The 17,243-nt window shown below is 48.4% G+C and overlaps 1 protein-coding gene across 1 annotated transcript in view; it reads left to right on the top strand.

Annotated features, from left to right (window-relative positions):
- Positions 1-11,809: 11,809 nt before the first annotated feature.
- The window catches only part of OCA2 (OCA2 melanosomal transmembrane protein), a gene marked incomplete at both ends in the record, with an annotated part of 223,570 nt that continues 218,136 nt past the window's right edge, over positions 11,810-17,243 (top strand). The window contains 5 exons of the mRNA XM_080691713.1: positions 11,810-11,847; positions 12,036-12,179; positions 12,394-12,462; positions 15,518-15,700; positions 17,065-17,122. Coding sequence (XP_080547839.1) covers positions 11,810-11,847; positions 12,036-12,179; positions 12,394-12,462; positions 15,518-15,700; positions 17,065-17,122 — 492 coding nt within the window. The remainder of the gene's footprint in view (positions 11,848-12,035; positions 12,180-12,393; positions 12,463-15,517; positions 15,701-17,064; positions 17,123-17,243) is intronic.

Here is a 17,243-nt window from a genome sequence, read left to right as displayed (position 1 = left end):
TTTCTTGCCTTCTGCTGGCTTTGTGAATAGACTGTTGCAGAATTTCTAGGTCCTTGAGTTGTGTCATTAGGTTCTTTACTTGGTGGTTCTCTGTCCTTCTTATGTGGGCACTCAATGCAATAAACTTTCCTCTTTATACTGCCTTCATGGTGTCCCATAGATTCTGGTAGGTTGTATCTCTGTTTTCGTTTGTTTCCATAAATTTCTTTATTTCTTCCCTAATTTCTGCTCTTACCCATTCATCATTCGATAGTGTATCATTCATTCTCCATGAATTTGAATACTTTCTTTCGAGTTTCCTGTTGTTGATTTCTACTTTTATTCCGTTGTGGTCTGAAAAGATGCAAGGAATTATATTACATTTTTTGAATTTGCTGGTATTTTCTTTGTGTCCCAGGATGTGGTCTATTTTGGAGAAGGTTCCATGGGCTGCTGAGAAGAATGTGTATTCTGTAGTTCCTGGTTGAAATAATCTGAAAATGTCTATTAGGTCCATTTGGTTTATGGTTTCCTTTAGTTCTAAAGCGTCTTTACTCATCTTTTGCCTTGAAGATCGATCCAGTGGTGTAAGAGGCGTATTAAAGTCTCCCAGAATTATTGTATTTGGGTCTACTTGGGATCTTATGTCCAGAAGGGTTTGTTTTACAAATGTGGTTGCACCCACGTTTGGGGCATAAATATTTACTATCATTATATCTTCTTGGTGTATTGTTTCTCTTAATAAAAGGAAGTGCCCTGATTTGTCTCTTTTGATGTGTTTTAGTTTAAAGTCTGTTTTGTTGGATATCAGAGTTGCTACCCCTGCTCTTTTTTGGTCACTGGTGGCATGGTATATCTTTTTCCATCCTTTCACTTTCAGCCTGTGAATGTCTTTGGCTGTGAGGTGAGTTTCTTGCAGACAGCATATATTTGGATTATGTTTCCTAATCCACATTGGCAGTCTATGTCTTTTGATTGGTGAGTTAAGTCCTTTGACATTAAGAGATATTATTGAAATATGATTTTTGTTTTCTGCCATTTTGTGTTCTGTCTACTCTTGGGTGGTTTGATCTTTCTTCTTTACTTAAATGGCCCACTTATTTACTTCCTCTCTTCTCTGATTCTGAAGTCTGCTTCTTTTTTCTTCCTTATGGTTTATTTCTTTAAGAATTTTCTCGAGTGTTGGCTTTGAATTCATGAATTTTTTGAGATTCTGTTTATCCTGAAAGACTTTGGTTTCACCATTGATCTTGAATAGTAGTTTTGCTGGATAGATGAGTCTTGGTTGGAAGTTATTTTCTTCCAGGGTCTGAATCACGTCGTACCAGTCTCTCCTAGCATTCCTGACCTGGGTTGTATAGTCTGGGGTGATTCTTATTGTTTTGCCTCTATATGTCACCCGTCCTTTTGTTCTCACTGCTTTTAAGATTCCTTCCTTAGCGTCTATATTGCTCATTTTGGTTATTATGTGGCGTGGAGTGGTATTTCTTTGGTCCTGTCTCAGTGGAGTTCTGTATGCCTCCTGGACATGAAGGTCCAAGTCTCTTTCCATATTTGGAAAATTCTCTGAGATTATTTCCTTGAAGATATTACAGATGCCCTTGGTCTGTACCTCTATCCCTTCTTCAATGCCTATTATCCATAAATTAGGATGCTTCATATTATCCCATATTTGCTGGATGTTTAGGTTTTGTTGCTGTAAACATTTCTGTATATCACTGACTGTGTTTTCGTCTTGGGATGTACTGTCTTCTAATATTGATATTCTGTTTTCCATTTCATCTAATCTTCCAGAATTTCTTTCTATTGCTGTCTTCATTTCACTTATTGCCTCTTTCATTTCATTCCAGACCTCTTTCTGATTCTTTTTTAGTGTTTCTAACTCACCTTTCACCTCCTCTATACTTGTCTTAAATCCTTTCATCATATTGTACATCAAGATTCTGAACTCCCCTTTTTGCATTTCTAGTAGGTCAGTATTCGTGATTTCTGCTGTCTCTTAATAATTCCTGGTTCTCATATTTATAGCATTCTCTGTCCTTTTTTCTGATTTCTACCCATCATTCGTATTATGCTTAGTCCAATCTTAATATTAGGAGTTTAGGGGTATTGGCAAGTCAGCAGAGCTTTTCCAGTGTTGAGGGTGGGTTTTGTGGGAGGAGCTGGCTTCCTTGGTTCAGGAGTCTGTGGGAGTCTCTGTGCTGTTGTGATCCAGTCGCTGGTGAGCACACAGAATTCTGACATGGGTGCTGCTCGCTGCTTAAGATGAGACCCTATGTCCGTTTTCAGTCCTTTTTTTTTTTAGATGAAGTCTTGGTAAATTGCGCATGCCAACTTCAAACTAAGGACCTCAACCTTCTGAGTAGCTGGAATTAGAGGCGTGTGCCACTATGGCAGCCTCTTTCTCTCTTTTTCCTCTCCTCTCTCTCTCTTTTTTAAAGGGTTTTAAAATTATGAGTGTTAAATTTTATCAAATATTTTTTTCTGTATCAATTGATATGATTGTGTAAGTTCCTTCTTTAACCTGTTCATTTGGTAGATTAAATTGATTCATGCTTTTCAAACGTTTATTGAGATATTATTGACATACCATGTAACTCACTCATTTGAAGTGTACAATTCAATGTTTTTAGTATGTTCACTGGTTTGTGTGACCATTATAATTGATTTTAGAACATATTCACACCCCAAGTAAAACCTCATAAACATCAGCAGCCAGTCCTCATTTCCCTCCAATGCTCTCTCAGTTCTAGGCAACAAAAACTCATCTAGTGTTGTGAGTGTGTGTGGTGCTGGGGATTGCATCGGGGCATTCTACTTCTACCTGGGAGCTAAGCCCAAAGCTGTATTTTGCTCCTACTAGCCAGTGGAGGCATTGCATAAACTTAACTCAGCTGCTTTTATTTCGCATTCTATTGTAAGTTCATTCTACCGAGACTACCTGCCTTTGGCTTACTGATTTGTAATGTATCATTTTTAGCGTAAGTGTTTGGTGAAGGCAAGAAAACAGCAGTAGTAAGAAGGATATGTAGACATTTTTCGTCATTTGAGTTTTTTCAGTGCCAATGTCTTTCTATATTTGAAATAAGTTCTGGCTACATTAGAGAGTGTGGCCTTGGCTGGGCATGGTAGTACACATCTGTGCTATCTACAAGTTGCCCTACTCTACAAGATAGGAGCATTGTAGGCTTGAGGCTGATCTCAAAAGCTTAGCAAAACCTTCAGCAGCTTAGCGAAACCCTTCTTCTAAATAAAAATAAACATAAAAGAGCTGGATATGTGATTCAGAGGTAGAATGTCTCTAGGTTTAACCCCCAGAGGTAAAGAGAATGGGCTGACTTTGGCTCAGAGTTCTAGAGCTTGCAGTACGTGATCACCTGGCTTCCTGCTTTGGGTCTGCGGCAGCATGTCGCATGGGAAGACATCTCAGGGCAAAAATGCTCACATCATGGCCAGGAAGGGAAAGAGAGAGGGGCAAGGCCGACTGTCTCCTTGGAGGGCCTGCCCCAGTGACCTGAAGACCTCTCGCTAGCCCCTGCCTCGTAAAGGTCTGCCCTTCCCCACAGTGCTGTTGGCAGGGGAACAAACCCTTAACACACAGGCCTTTGCGGAACACCCCAGATTCAAACAATCCCCAGCCCACTCATCTGTGGACATACGGTTTATCTTGTGTGGGGACAGTCAAAACATGACATTATTAGCTCCCTCACCTCCTTCTGATACAGGCTGCGGTTAAAGGAAACAAACATTACTAAGCCTGCCCCTGAAGCCACATCACCCTCTGTGACTCTGTGTCCAGGCAAGCTGCACCTCTGCTCTGCTTTGAGGTATAAACTGGACAGAGTGCCTGCCGCACGGAGTCTTACGTGGATGTCTGTTGTGGACCTATCTGCCGTTAACCGGCTGCCCAGAGTAGTGGAGGTGGCGGTCGCCTGTGTTTGGCCAGTCACAGCAGAGATGAAGGCACGCCTCGTCCCCTCTTGGTGCCTGTGCCATCTCCTGACTGCTCAGATGGAATGTGGACCTCCCTAGCCATGACGGGCTTTGGGTTTTGCTGACCTCCACCTGTCTCGGGGCTGCTGTGCTCACGGGGTGTTGTAAAGCCTGTACATGAGCCAGGGGTGGTGGTGACGTGTTATTTATTCTAGCCCTAGCTGCAGCAAGTTGCTTTGCTTCTCAGTGTAGGAGACCCTGCTCCCCCAAAACAACTGGGGCCCGGGGCTTCCTGGAATCCTCGAGTGTGGACTCAGCTTCACCAAGCCAGAGGTCATTGCTGGGGTTGTAAGACCCTGGAAAGTATAAAGAGAAAACAAGGTAAGTAGTCTGAAATGTAGTCCAAAAAGCAGGGCACCCTAACCTTGCCAGTACAGTAATTTTCCTCGTTTTTATCATAGACGGTATTATTTTCTCATTTCAAAGATATTGTGTGGTCTGGACTTTCCCCGGTGTCACCCACTGGAGGCAGGGCTGGGGGCAAGGCCCTGGGGCGGAGGCACCGCGCGAGTCCCTGGCCCCCAGCTGCAGGGCTGGCTCTGGCCCTCCCTCCCAGAGCCCTTTGCTGTCTGCGCCCTAGGGATTTCCACCCCAGCTCCTCTTGGCGCTGGCATAAGATGGTCTAAGTATGGGCTGAAATCTCCAGGCTTGTGGGCAAACGAATCTTTCTTCCAATGAGTTTCGTGTGTGTGTCAGGGGTTAGGTTCACAGTAATGAGAATGCCGACCCACACCGGTATTGCTTTGCTAGAGCAAAACATGTAAGAACCACGGCACAGGTATGAGACAAAGTCCCATTCATTAGCACCTTCACCACCAGGGGAGCCGAGTTGTGGAGGCTGTGTCTGATTGGTTTTCTGTTCTATACATATAATTATACATATTTGTTTATTTAAAAAACATACCACAGTGTATCAACTGTCATTTCTGTATCCTAACATCTCCCAATATCAGCAAATATCCCTCTAGGGAAACTGGTGGTCGTGCAACACTTCACACCACGGACATCCCACAGTTTACTTAAATAATACTCTGCTGCTGGTTCTTAGCTTATCACTGGCACGAAGGTGCTGACCAGCTCCTCCTTAGCGACGAGCCTGGGCTGGCGCCTGTGGCTGGACCGCTGGATCCCTGGCAGGGCCTCTCTTTAAGTGGCCGCCCTCCCTGCAGTCCAGCGGGACGGCTCTCCCAGGGGCGGACGGCATTCCCAGTGTAATTTCCAACAGGTCTCTCTGTGGTTGGCCTAGGGAGAAGACGGAACAGACATGCATCTCGAGACAAGAGGCGGCAGCCGGGCCTCTGAGGCGCTGGACATGGGGCTGCTTCAGGCCTCTGCACCTGCGGGCGCGGGCCCCGCCGGCCCTGCCAGAAACGCCAGCCCCCGCGCCCGCCTCGGTGCTGGGAAGAGTCGCTGGGCCCCGGAGAACAGGGGCTTTGGCTCCGTCGGCACAGGAGGGAGGTAAGTTTAAGATGAGTTTATTTTACAAATGTGGGATTCACAGATAGTGGATTTCTTTTTTTTTTTCTTTTAACAATTTTTTTATTGAACATAAATAGTATACATTTACACTATATTTGGTGCCCTCTCCCCCCGCCCCCGTTTTCCCTTCCCCATCCCACCAGTGGTTGTCCAGGTTAACCATGTCTTATTCATAATTTTACACATGTTCAGGTGTAGTCCCTCCTTAATCAAGTTCAGCCTTCCTCCTCTCCTGTCTTTCCATCCAAACTTAGCTAGTATTTCCCCTCTAATATCTGTAGTCCCACTGGTATCTTGTGTTTCCTAGTTTGGGCATATTAGAGGAAACACGTGTACCTTCTCCTTCTGTGCTTGGCTGCAGATAGTTGATTTCTATGAACACAGTTCCCTCCATTTCTTTTGGTGTGTGTGTGTGTGTGTGTGTGTGGTGTTTGACTTTCCTGAAATGTATTTATATTTTTGTGTTACTGGGGATAGAACCAGGGGTATTCTACCTTTGAGCTACACCCCCAGCCCTATTTTTTAGTCTTTAAAAAAAATTTTTGAAACAGAGTTTCACTGAGTTGTAGAGGACCTTACTGAGTGGCTGAGACTGTCCGTGAACCGCAATCCTACAATCTCAGCCTCCCGAATGCTGGGATTACGAGCATGTGCCACCACGCCCGGCCTCTTTCCTGAAATCTTGCTGGCATCTTTTCAGCGTTAGATAACTTTCCAAAAGTAAATAAATAAATAAGTAAATAAAAATAAAAACTACACGTGTAGCATAAAGACTCAACATTTTATATTTTATTTAAAGTGTTCAAAGTATTAACATGATTTTCAAACGTGCATCACTTCTATAATTATAGCAAGGGAGTTAATTGAATATTGGTTTCTGTGTCAGAAAAACCTGCATTGCCATTGAAAGGGGACATTTTATAAGTATTTAAGTGTTAACGGATGTAAAGACAGTACCTGGATTTTCCATGTCGGTATGTTCGGGCTCTTACCCCAGTCTATGATCTGCAGCTCATGCACATGTCCTTACAAGCTAGTGCCAGTAGAGCACCCCGAGCATTGCTGCGGCACCCTGATGACCCACCCTGTAGACCTTCGCATCTTCTTGGTACTTACAAGAAAGATTGAGTCCACTCACTTTATATGCATATGACAGCTTCAGTTTGGCCTGCTTTTGACAGTGGTCCTAGACCACAGGAAAAAATATCAGACACAGTAAAGAGAAGGTGCTTCCGTGGCTCCCTTACGCTGTCTCTCAGACCTCGGCCTCTCCTGTGCCTCCAGCCCAGGGTTCGGCCGGTGGGTCTCGGGGGTGCTCCACGCACCTCCCTGATGACTGTGGCCTCTCTGCTGCCCGAGTCCTCTTACATCACAGAAACACGTCCTGCCCGTGTGTCTGTGCACAGCACAGACACAACCACTGAGTGCAAGAGGAGTGATGGCTTTGGTCCAGTATTGTTGTGAAGTGAAAGTGTTTTACACAACCTTCTCCTTTCTCTGCCCTCTCTTGCAATCCCTCTGCTGAATTAAACATAGCATGAATTTGAATTGATGTACAGATAGTCCTTTTTATATTAAAATGGCATGCAATAACTACTAGATATTCTTAAATATAATTGGCTATCAATTTGAAAAACTTAAAACTTGATTTTTTTTTGGTACTAAGGATTGAACCCAGGGGCGTTCTACCTCTGAGCTACACCTCCAACTCTATTTTATTTTTTAATTTCAAAGTAGGATCTCAGTAGTTTGCAGAGGGTCTCTCTAAGCTGCTGAGGCTGATTGTGAACCTGCGATCCTCTTGTCTTAGCCTCCCAAGTACTGGGTTTACAGGCATGTACCACCATGACCAGTTTCATACTTGTTTTTAGTTAATACTGTGCAGGGAATTTTTCTTCTAATCAGTGGAAAATACAGTTTATTCTGCTAATCATCCCACAAATTGGGAATTAATTGACCATAACATTTTCTATTTCAAAATTAAGTAATTACCTTTTAGTTTCCCATTTAGCAATAATGTATTTGATGGCAAGTTGGATGGGGAAGCAATTTTGAAGGAACTTGTTAAAAATAAGATCTTTATTATTACGAGACAGTTTTTATATCTATTCTGAATTGGTTACTGTATTTAATATCAAATTGAAATAAGTAAATTGTCAAAAATTTGGAAATTGAAAGAGAAAAATGACCCTAACATAACTGTGTTATCACTTGCGTTCATGGCGTTCTCCCTGGTGTCCCGCGTCTTTGCAGAGTTGGGCTCCTGTGCTTTCCTCTTCTTGCATTTCTTTTAGGTAACAATGTGTTACAAAAAACACTGTCAGTGTTGTTGCATATTACTCAAAGCTAGTTTCTTATGTTTAACCAAGGTATAATTTCACCAAAAATAGCACGGAGAGCTGAGTTTTGACACATTAATTCAGTCTTGGCCAGCAGCACAATCAAGATATTAAACCTTCCTCACCCGTAACAGCCCTTCTTCTCCCCTCCCCCGCCTTCCCCTGCTGTGACTGTGCTTTGCCTTTTTATCCCATAATCAGAACCATTGACTTTGGCTCCATAATTTAGCCTCACGCATTTGATATTTATCCAAGTTGCATGTCCTGTTTATTGTGGGGTGAGTTGTTAGGTCACATCACACTTTTATTGTTATTATTGTTTTTGTTTGTTTCTGTATTGGGGTTGAATCCACGGCACGCTACCTCGGAGCTCCACCCCCAGCCTGTTGACTTTTTGTTTTGGACGAGGTCTTGCTGGGTTGTTGAGGGTCCCCTTACACGGCTCCTGCTGAAATCACACCATGCCCGCTCAGACTTTGTTCATCCATTCTGCCATTTAAGGGATTTGGCTTGTTCCCAGGTTTTGTTCATTCTGAATAAGAGCACACTTAGAACACATTCAGGAAAATGTCTGTGGAGGATGTGACCCCAGCAAGCCAGCGTTCGCAGGAATCCAGGCCTCTGGGAGTCGAGGAGAGACGCCAACAGTCTCAGCTCAGTGGCTTCACAGCTCATGTGCTTTCTCCTCCCCAGATAAAAGTATGGGGAGAATACAGCCTGACACTTGGGGAAACAAACGTGTGTGGAGAACCATGAACGTGTGTGGAGAACCAGAAAGAACGAGGCCCTATTTCATGCCACGTGGCCCCTGATGGGAAAATAGGAAGCGGCAGGTGAAAGGGAGACCCCACACCTGTGTGAAAAGTCAGCTTGAGAACCCAACATCTGCACGGTTGGGAAGAGTGTGGCCCACACCCGTTGTGAAAGGGGACACATGTTTTCAGGAAAACAGTTATATTCAAGCCAGGCGTGGTGGGCACACTTGTCATCCCAGCATTCGGGAGCCTGAGATGGGAGGATCGCAGTGCGTGGATAGCCTCAGCTACTTAGTGAGGCTCTTTGCAACTCAGTGAGACCCTGTATCAAAATAAAGAATAAAAAATAGGGCTGGGGGTGTAGCTCAGAGGTCCAATGCCCCTGGGTTCCATCCCCAGACCTGCAAAAAAAAAAGTTATATTCAGCCTTATGCGTAGGTAAACCCCAGATTTAAGTGTAAAAAATAAGGTAATGTTGTAGGGAAGCATGAATATGTAAATATTTATGCAATGTTAGCATCTAACAATGGCAGCATCTAAAACTGACTTCATGGAACTCGGTGTCTGGAGGTTTTAACATCTGGGTCCCTGGACGGGCAAAAGCTTCCAGACTCTGGAGCCGTGGGCACCTGGCTCCCCTCGGTTCCTGTACTGAGTTGCTCTTTCCTGCCCCTGGCTTGCCTCCAGGACACCACCAAGTTGTGTGGTCAAAGCCTCAGCCTCTGTCTTAGATGGCTCTGTCTGCTACAGCAGATGGCACACTGGTCACTTGAATGGCACGCTGTGATCTCACGGATCGGGGCTGGACCCCGAGGTCAGGGCTGGCAGCTCAGTGCCTGGCTCGCGGATGGGTGCTCGCTCTCGGAATCCTCGGGGCAGCAGTGCTCCAGGGTCCCCTTTTACAAAGGCACAGCCCCATCATGAGGACTCTGCCCTTGAGCTCTGTAACCCTAACCGCTCCCACGGGCCGGCTTCCAGTAGCATCTGAAGGAAGCCGAAACAAAGATTGAGCTGCAGACCATCAGATGCCGGGGAGCTACAACTCCCACCTGCTGGCCTAAAGCAGGCAGAGATCCACCAAGGCGGAGGTCTCGCTTTTTCTCCCCCCGTTTCCTGCCTAGAGTCTGGATGTACCGTCTCCTTTACGACAGGTGCTCATCCGCTCAGGTACGGGCACGGGGCATGCGAGGAGCACTGCCTCACGCTCTCCCCTCCTCGGAAGCCTGCGGGTCTGGGGATGGAATCCAGGGGTCTTCGACCCCCGAGCTACACCCCCAGCCCAATTTTTATTCTTTATTTTGAAACAGGATCTCATGAGTTGCAGAGGGCCTCACTAAGTAGCTGAGGCTGTCCGCGAACCGCGATCCTCCGGTCTCAGCCTCCCGAATGCTGGGATTACCAGCGTGCACCGCCACGCCTGGCTTATTCTTTGTTGAAGTACTGCCCTGAGCTGCTTTCCTTCTGCGTGTTGTGCAGGCACGTGCTAAGTATCTGCTTGCTTTTCTCTCATTAATCTGCCCTTTGTTGTGGGAATCTGTGCCGACTATGAATGTACCAGGGCTGAGTGGAAGCCCTTCGCTTTCCCTCGTCACACTGCATTCATTGGATTGGGCTTCCACATACGAATGACGGGGAGATGTGAACTTGTCCTCGACAGCCGCAGATCTGCTTTGTGGAGGAGCCAAGATAATGCCCGGGTTCTGCTCTCTTGCTGAGCCAGCCTGGGCATGTCTGCTGGGCTGTGTGTGCCTGTTCTCGTGCTCTGTGCCCACAGGAGTCATTCGGCTGCCTCTGTCCATGTGCATACAGATACACACAACCTCATTCATACACTCACATGTGCACACAGAGTTAAACGTGTATACATACACAAGCACCTATATGCATAGTTATACATGCATTAATATGAGAGCACACGCATACACATATTTTACACACAGACAGAGACACACATTTATCTGTGTGCACACATGCACACTGATGTGGCCTCTCTTAGGGGATGCCCTCATGGCAGCCTGTGTGGACTCGGGAGCCCGTGGAGGCCGGAGCTGTGCCCGCAGCATGGCCGTCTCAGTCAGTGTGGACAAGTCTGGGGAAGGCTTGCAGTGGCCAGGCATACATGGAGGGCCTGATTTGGACTCTCAGGCTGGCGAGGGTGGTGTCCTTCTGCGGGTGAGAGAGTCTCTCCTGGCTCCTGGCTCTCCCCTGCCCTGGGGAGACGCCCTCCGTCCAGCTGTGGGGAGGTGTGGGTGGCAGCGCTCTGCTGTCCGTGGCTTGCCCAGTGGTCACGGCCTGGGGAAGTGTGTGCTAAGGAAGGGAGCAATGGTGTTGAATTTCAAGGGTGCGCCGTGACTAGGGGCCTCTTGGTGTGTATTAGAATTACCTTTGGGCCTTAGCCTTGAGGACAGAGTATTCTCATTTCTATCTACGTGTTGAAATTCTGCCTTGCTCGGAAGACCAGCTCGGACTTCTTCCGGGAAACCTTCCTAGCAGCTCTGGTGGGCAGTTTTTGGCCATCTGTCTGTCCATCTGTGCTTGTTCCTGAGTCCTACCTGGCTAGGGAAGAGGCCAGCTGATACACCATCATCTCCTGTTCCTCAGCAACTCAGTGAGGCCCTGCTTCAAAATGAAAAATAGGCCGGGCATGGTGCTGCACGCTCGTAATCACAGCATTCGGGAGGCTGAGACAGGAGGATCATGGTTTGTGGACAGCATCAGCTACTTAGTGAGGCCCTTTGCAACTCAGTGAGGCCCTGCTTCAAAATAAAGAATAGAAAATAGGGCTGGGGGTGTAGCTCAGAGGTAGAATGCCCCTGGTTCCATCCTCAGTGCCACGTAGGCACACACATGCACACACACAAAGAAAAAGGAGGAGGACAAAGGCTGAAGAGAAGTAGGAAGAGCGCGTAAGGAAGGGAGCCAGCACAGGTGAGAAGCGCCACGAGCAGAGTGGGGAGAGCGAGAACGTGCCCAGGAACACCGGCCTCTAGACGGAGAAGAAGGAAGGGAGAGTGACAGTGAAGCAAATCAAAACGACAACAAAACTGAAACCAAAAGAAGCAAAGCCTCCCTGACTCTAAAAGCAAACAACAAAGGGCAACAAAAAGGAAAGTGTTAAAAAGGGAAAAGACGCACACGTTCATTCCCTCTGTGTTGTCTCTGTCTCTGTCTCTCCTGACATAAGCGCTGCTGGACTCTGTGGTGTCTGTACAATCATTTCCTCTCCCAGAGTTCCTGGTAGAGGAAAACGACATTCTCTGGACGATGGCGTTCATAGGCCCCTCCCTCGTGGATGGGCCAGTGTAGTAGTGGGCTCCCGCCAGGGTGGGCTTTGTCTCAGCAGTGGCGGCCGTCCCAGGGCCCTGCCTCCCAACCGTCACTTTCTCTGAGCAGCTGGCCCTGAGCTCTACTGCTTGGTCTTCCAGCACAAGCCATTAGGACGTTTAAATGAGAACATATTTTGATCTTCAGAATTCTTTACATGTAAAAGGGTTCGTCAGACTGAATGCTTCTTTGGGGGACCTCTGCATGGGAAGGCCAGTGTGGCGCGGTCCCCGGATAACTCCAACACGGGCCTGGAGAGCGCAGCCCAGACCTGGTCTCTTGTGTTCCTGCTTGGTGTTTTCAGTCTGGTGTAAGCTGGAGTGAAGGCTTGTTTCTAAGGTCCCTGCTGCACTCTAGGCTTTTACAATCCAGGCAGAACGTTTTGGTCAAATTCCATGTACAATTTATCGCGGAGTCCCGCATGCTGTCGGTTGGCTCTCGCCCCAGTCGCTGGGAACAGCGCTGTCATCCCTGAGTTGACGATTCCGGTTCGGGCCTCACTCCTCTTCCCCTCTGTTCTGCAGCTCCAGGTCTACAGACCCCCACTTTATGGAAAGCACTCCTTTGCTGTGGAATTCCTTGCAAGAGAAAGGGTGAGTTTTTTTAAAATTTCTTTTTAGAAATTAAGACTCTGTGACAGAATGGTGGGAATGTCTTCCTGAGACATGCAGTTTTACCTGACATGCTTGGTCTCTGCCAGATCTTGACATGTTGTTGGGCTGATGTCTGCGATGCCAGGGGCTGTATTTTACGGGCCATGAATTTCCAAATGGCCTTGAGTGTGGTTGCACAGTACCCGCCTGACAGTGCACACCGTGCTGACACAGCTCTGGCAGGCTCACTTCGAGGCTGGGGTCTCCCCAGGTGGGGGTACCGCTCAACATTCTTCAGCGCACAGGACGACCCACCAAGAAGGATTGTCCAGTTCCAGTATCAACAGTGATGGGGTAGAGGACCCTGTGGCTGATTCACAAGAAGCCTCATCTCTTGCCAGGCGCAAGGTCCTTTCTGGGGCAGAGCTGGGGCTCTGGCATTGCTTGAGAGAGCTGCCCTGCAGGATGACTTGCAGGCGCTCCCTCTGGGATAAAGGGCTTGGCGTCTCCTTTCCTCTCTGTAAACAAACTTCGGGAAGCCTGAGCCACCACTTGGCTATTCCCCGGGCACTGCGGGCCGCCAACCTGGCAACATCGCCACAGATCCCCTCTGCTGTCCGCTGACCCTGCTCACCTGCATGGACAGGTGCACTGCTGTACCTCCCCCACCTGCTCCTGAGCCACTGAGGGTACCACCCTCTCCCCGTCTGCAGCCAGGACGGGGAGGGGGCTTCACACTGTCGGGGTGTCTAGACTACGTGGGTTCTGGCTTCCGCAGACACAGGTCCACAGGATTTGGACAGTGTGGAGATCTGGGTTTCTCACCTGCAGGGCAGCGATGGTCTAGCTGACTCCCTGGGAGCGTCCTGATGGGCAGCGGTCTCCCTGCTCTAGTTTCCGGCCAGCCTTGAGCGGGGAGCCTCTTCCCTCTCTGGCTTTGCAGGCCAGTCCCGCTTGCTCAAGGTCACAGTGCTCCAAGGTCACTTCCTTGGTGGGACCTCGTCGCCCCCCAGCGCCAGTGCTGTGTCTGTGTGTTCACAGACCACATTCATGCCCTCCCTTTAAAGGGGCCTCTTGCTTTGCAACCGGCAAGCAGCACCCTCTGCGCCCAGTAGGAGCCCTGCCACTAATCCTGCGGTGATGGTGGCCCTGCCCAGGATCTCCCACTGATCCGCCTGCTTAAAACTGCCCTGCGGGGTAACTCAGTTCTCCTCCCTCTCTCCTAATCCATCACTTGGCAAACAGACACTTCACACAGTCCTCAGTGCTTTCCCTTGAATGATTTGGTAAACTGTTAAGGCTTGTGACATTTTAGAGCCTGAAATCCACTGGAAAACCAATAATATGTAAGCATTTGTCCTGGGCAGGTAGAGCACAGAGGTGTGCCCTGCGGTGTCATGTCCAAGCCAGGACGTAGGTCAGTTTTGCTTATGAATATTTTTTTTGCATGAAGTTAATTAAGGTATTGGTGGTGGGAAGGTCTTTTTGCCACTCTTCTTTTACTCCATTTTATTGCAGTTTTAACCTGATCAAATAGTTCATCAGCATAGCACTGATTTGCCTATTTTCAGAAGCGCAAGTGTCCTTTAGGGGTGTAGGGCCAGCGTGTGCACTTATCATGGGCTGTTATTCAAATTCAGATGAATTCAAATGAAATAAAAGATTGAGGCCTTCACTTGTACCAGCGCACTTCAAGGCCAGGAGCACCTGTGGTTAGAGCGGACAGGTCAGAGAACAGCTCCCTCCTCAGGAGAGCGCCAACGGCCACGGTTCTGCCTCAGCAGGGGCATGAACTTGCTTTCTGCTCCCTACTTGCCACAAGCAGTTTCTTAGTCCAGTTTTGCTACAGTCATTTCTTGAGTGTTTAGGAGGCTGGTAATAGGATTTTTCACACATCTGAGCATTTTCTAGTCAGGAAATTGACCGAAGAGATTATTGACTATTTCAGCCCTTTGTCATCGTCCTACATATTGATTTTGTGCACCCTAATTTCTGCCTCTGGGTTTCTCCTTACGAATTAGATGATTTTTTTCCTCATGAGCTAGCTCTAAGGCAGTGGTGAGGGCTTGGAGAAGCACGTGGCCGCTGAGCTATCCCTCAGAGCAGCTGATCGCAGCTGTTAATATCGATGTTGTGGTCACCTGAGTATTCCAGGCAATACACAAATATTCTGACTTTTGAAACAACCTTTCTCTGGAGAGCAAGTGCCCCTGTACTGAGGGAACTGATCAGAAGCCCAGGGATGCCACGAAAAGTAAATGGGTGTGTCCATGCACCACTTTATTAAAAGTTTCTGATCTCCCTGGCTTGTCTGAACACAGGCCCCGTCCTGGGACTTCTCTGGTGGACACTGGTGTCGCTCATTTCTGCTCATACGTGTTAGTGCTCCAGGGAAGCCAGGTAGACCACCTCCTACAGTTCCATCACAGAAAGGGCTATGAAGAGGAGGAACAGCTGACAGAACGCTCCCTGCCTCGGGACAAGTACAAGAGTCCTTGGTACCCTCAGCACACACACTCAGAGAAGGCCAATACCAAGGCCAGGGGGACTGGTCTGAGCTGTCTTGGAAGATCCCCCGAACCATCAAAAACACTGATGTTTCTCCAATGCTCACAATTCATTATGAAGACTTGAGTGACTGCTGGACATTTCCTTTGAGCCAAGTGTCCTGTGTTGTCAAGAAAGACCCCTTCTAAGCCAGGTGTGGCGGCACATGCCTGTAGTCCCTACTTGGGAGGCTGAGACAGGAGGGTGGCAGGTTCAAAGCCAGCCTCAACAATTTAGTGAGGCTCTCAGCAACTTAGTGAGGCCCTGTTTCCAAATAAAAAATAAAAATAGTGCTATCTTAGAGGTAGAATGCCCCTGGTTCAGTCCTCAGGAACACACACACACACACACACACACACACACACACACCATTCTACCAGTGTGAGAGAGTGCCACAAGGTCTGTGGTCCTTTTAGAGACCAGGATCGATAGCTGAGAGAGATAATCTTGCTGTGCAGAATGCAGAAGCGAGTTCAGGAAGAATGACCACAAACCTCTCATCTCCCAGGTCCTGGTGCCCGCCCGCGTATCGCCCAGAGCTTGTTGCTGCTGCCGAGTCTTGGGAGAACAGCTCTGCTGAGTGGGACGGACGGTACCTGCTGGGCAGAGAGGCGGCCGCCTGGTCTGCGTCGTCTTCATCAGAGAAGGGGGATCTTCCAGACGGTGTCAGACCCCCTCTGTCTGGGCTAAGGTAGGTGGATGCGGAATGCACCTGGCTCGGTCGCTGCCTGTCTGCCCTGGGACGAGGCCGGGCTCGCCAGCCCTCCAGACCCAGTGAAGAGGAGGAGGAAGGTCTCCAGGTGGGCAGGCTGCACTTTCCTCCAGGATACCTGCCTTGTCCTGGGCCTTGGGAGACACTCAAGGTGGCCTTCCTGCGAGGAAATCAGACAATGTGCTGGTGACCTCCTGCACATGATCACCTGGAGCCCAGGGCTGTGTGGGAACTGCAGGCCCCTGCTGGGGGCCGAGGGCATAGGTGGGAGGACAGACAGGGCACTTGGGTGGACCGCTGGTGCCACCCCTTGGGGAATCCTCATATCACTGCTTGATTTGCTGAGTACATCTGTTTGGAGGAAGGTGGCAGGTCCATGGGAGGTGCTGAATGAGTAGCGCCGAGGGGGTTGCGGCCATGGAGCACCCGAGTGGGGTCTGGTCTGGGCGCGGTGGTGGGTCTGGGTGGTGCTTCCGAGGATACCCAAGACTGGCTCACATAGGGTCTGGGGCCATAGTTAAGAAGTAGGTAATGGCTGCCAGGCTTGGAATGACTTTGGAAAGCCCCAGTTGAATCCATAGTCTATTAAGTGATCTACAGAAAATTCTAAAACACCTTCTTATACAACCAGTCACAGAGCCGGGCATGGTGGCACGTGCCTCTGATTCCCAGCATCTGGGAGGCAGAGATAGGAGGATCACAAGTTCGCAGCCAGCCTCAGCAACTAAGTGAGGCCCCCTGCAACTTAATGAGACCTGGGTTCCAAACTAAAAATAAAATAGGGCTGGGGTGTAGCTCAGAGATGGAACACCCCTGGCTCAGTCCCCAGCACCAAAACCAAACCAAAACAAAAAACCAAACCAAAACAAAACAAACAAACTAGTCACAGAATTGTAATTTCTTCCTTTATTTGTTTTTATATTTGATGATAAATCTATATTCCTACCTTCCCGAAAATTTAAGGGAAATAATTGATCAGTGTAAATTGGAAAGCCTAGGTCAGACATTCAGGGAACTCTTAAAAAAAAAAAAAAAACAAAACAAAACAAGCAGCAAACCAGCAGACAAACTGGAGCCTTTCAAATGGTAGCAAAGCACCTTCGACCGTGAACACCAGCGCCTCCAGCAAGCCCACGCGTGCCAGCCTCAGGGTCCCTGCTGTCTGCCCTGTACCACCAGGGCAGTCTCCTGGTGCTGTCCTCCACACCACGCGATGGGATAAGGAAAAGCGGCTTCTTTGAGTTGGAGATGAGCATGGTGGTGACATCTGGGGACAGTGTCAGGCTTGGTGGGGCCACCCTGCAGGCCACTGTACTGCTCAGGAGCTCCCTTTTCTCTTCCAGGCGCTGTGTGAGGTGGCTGAAGGTCACAGGCCTGTTTGTCTTTGTGGTGGTGTGCTCCGTAAGTACCAGTACCGAGGCGGCCCCAGGGCTGCCGGGGTCAGTGGAAGTGCTGGGGGCTTGTGGCGTGCACAGCTCCCTGGGCATTGGGCTGGGCAGCAGGGGATCTGAGCTGTGGGGTC

The sequence above is a fragment of the Muscardinus avellanarius genome, assembly GCF_963383645.1.
Source record: "Muscardinus avellanarius genome assembly, chromosome: 3".
NCBI lineage: Eukaryota > Metazoa > Chordata > Mammalia > Rodentia > Gliridae > Muscardinus > Muscardinus avellanarius.
The sequence above is the reverse complement of the archived record's forward strand: the minus strand, read 5'-3'. Positions and strand labels throughout refer to the sequence as shown.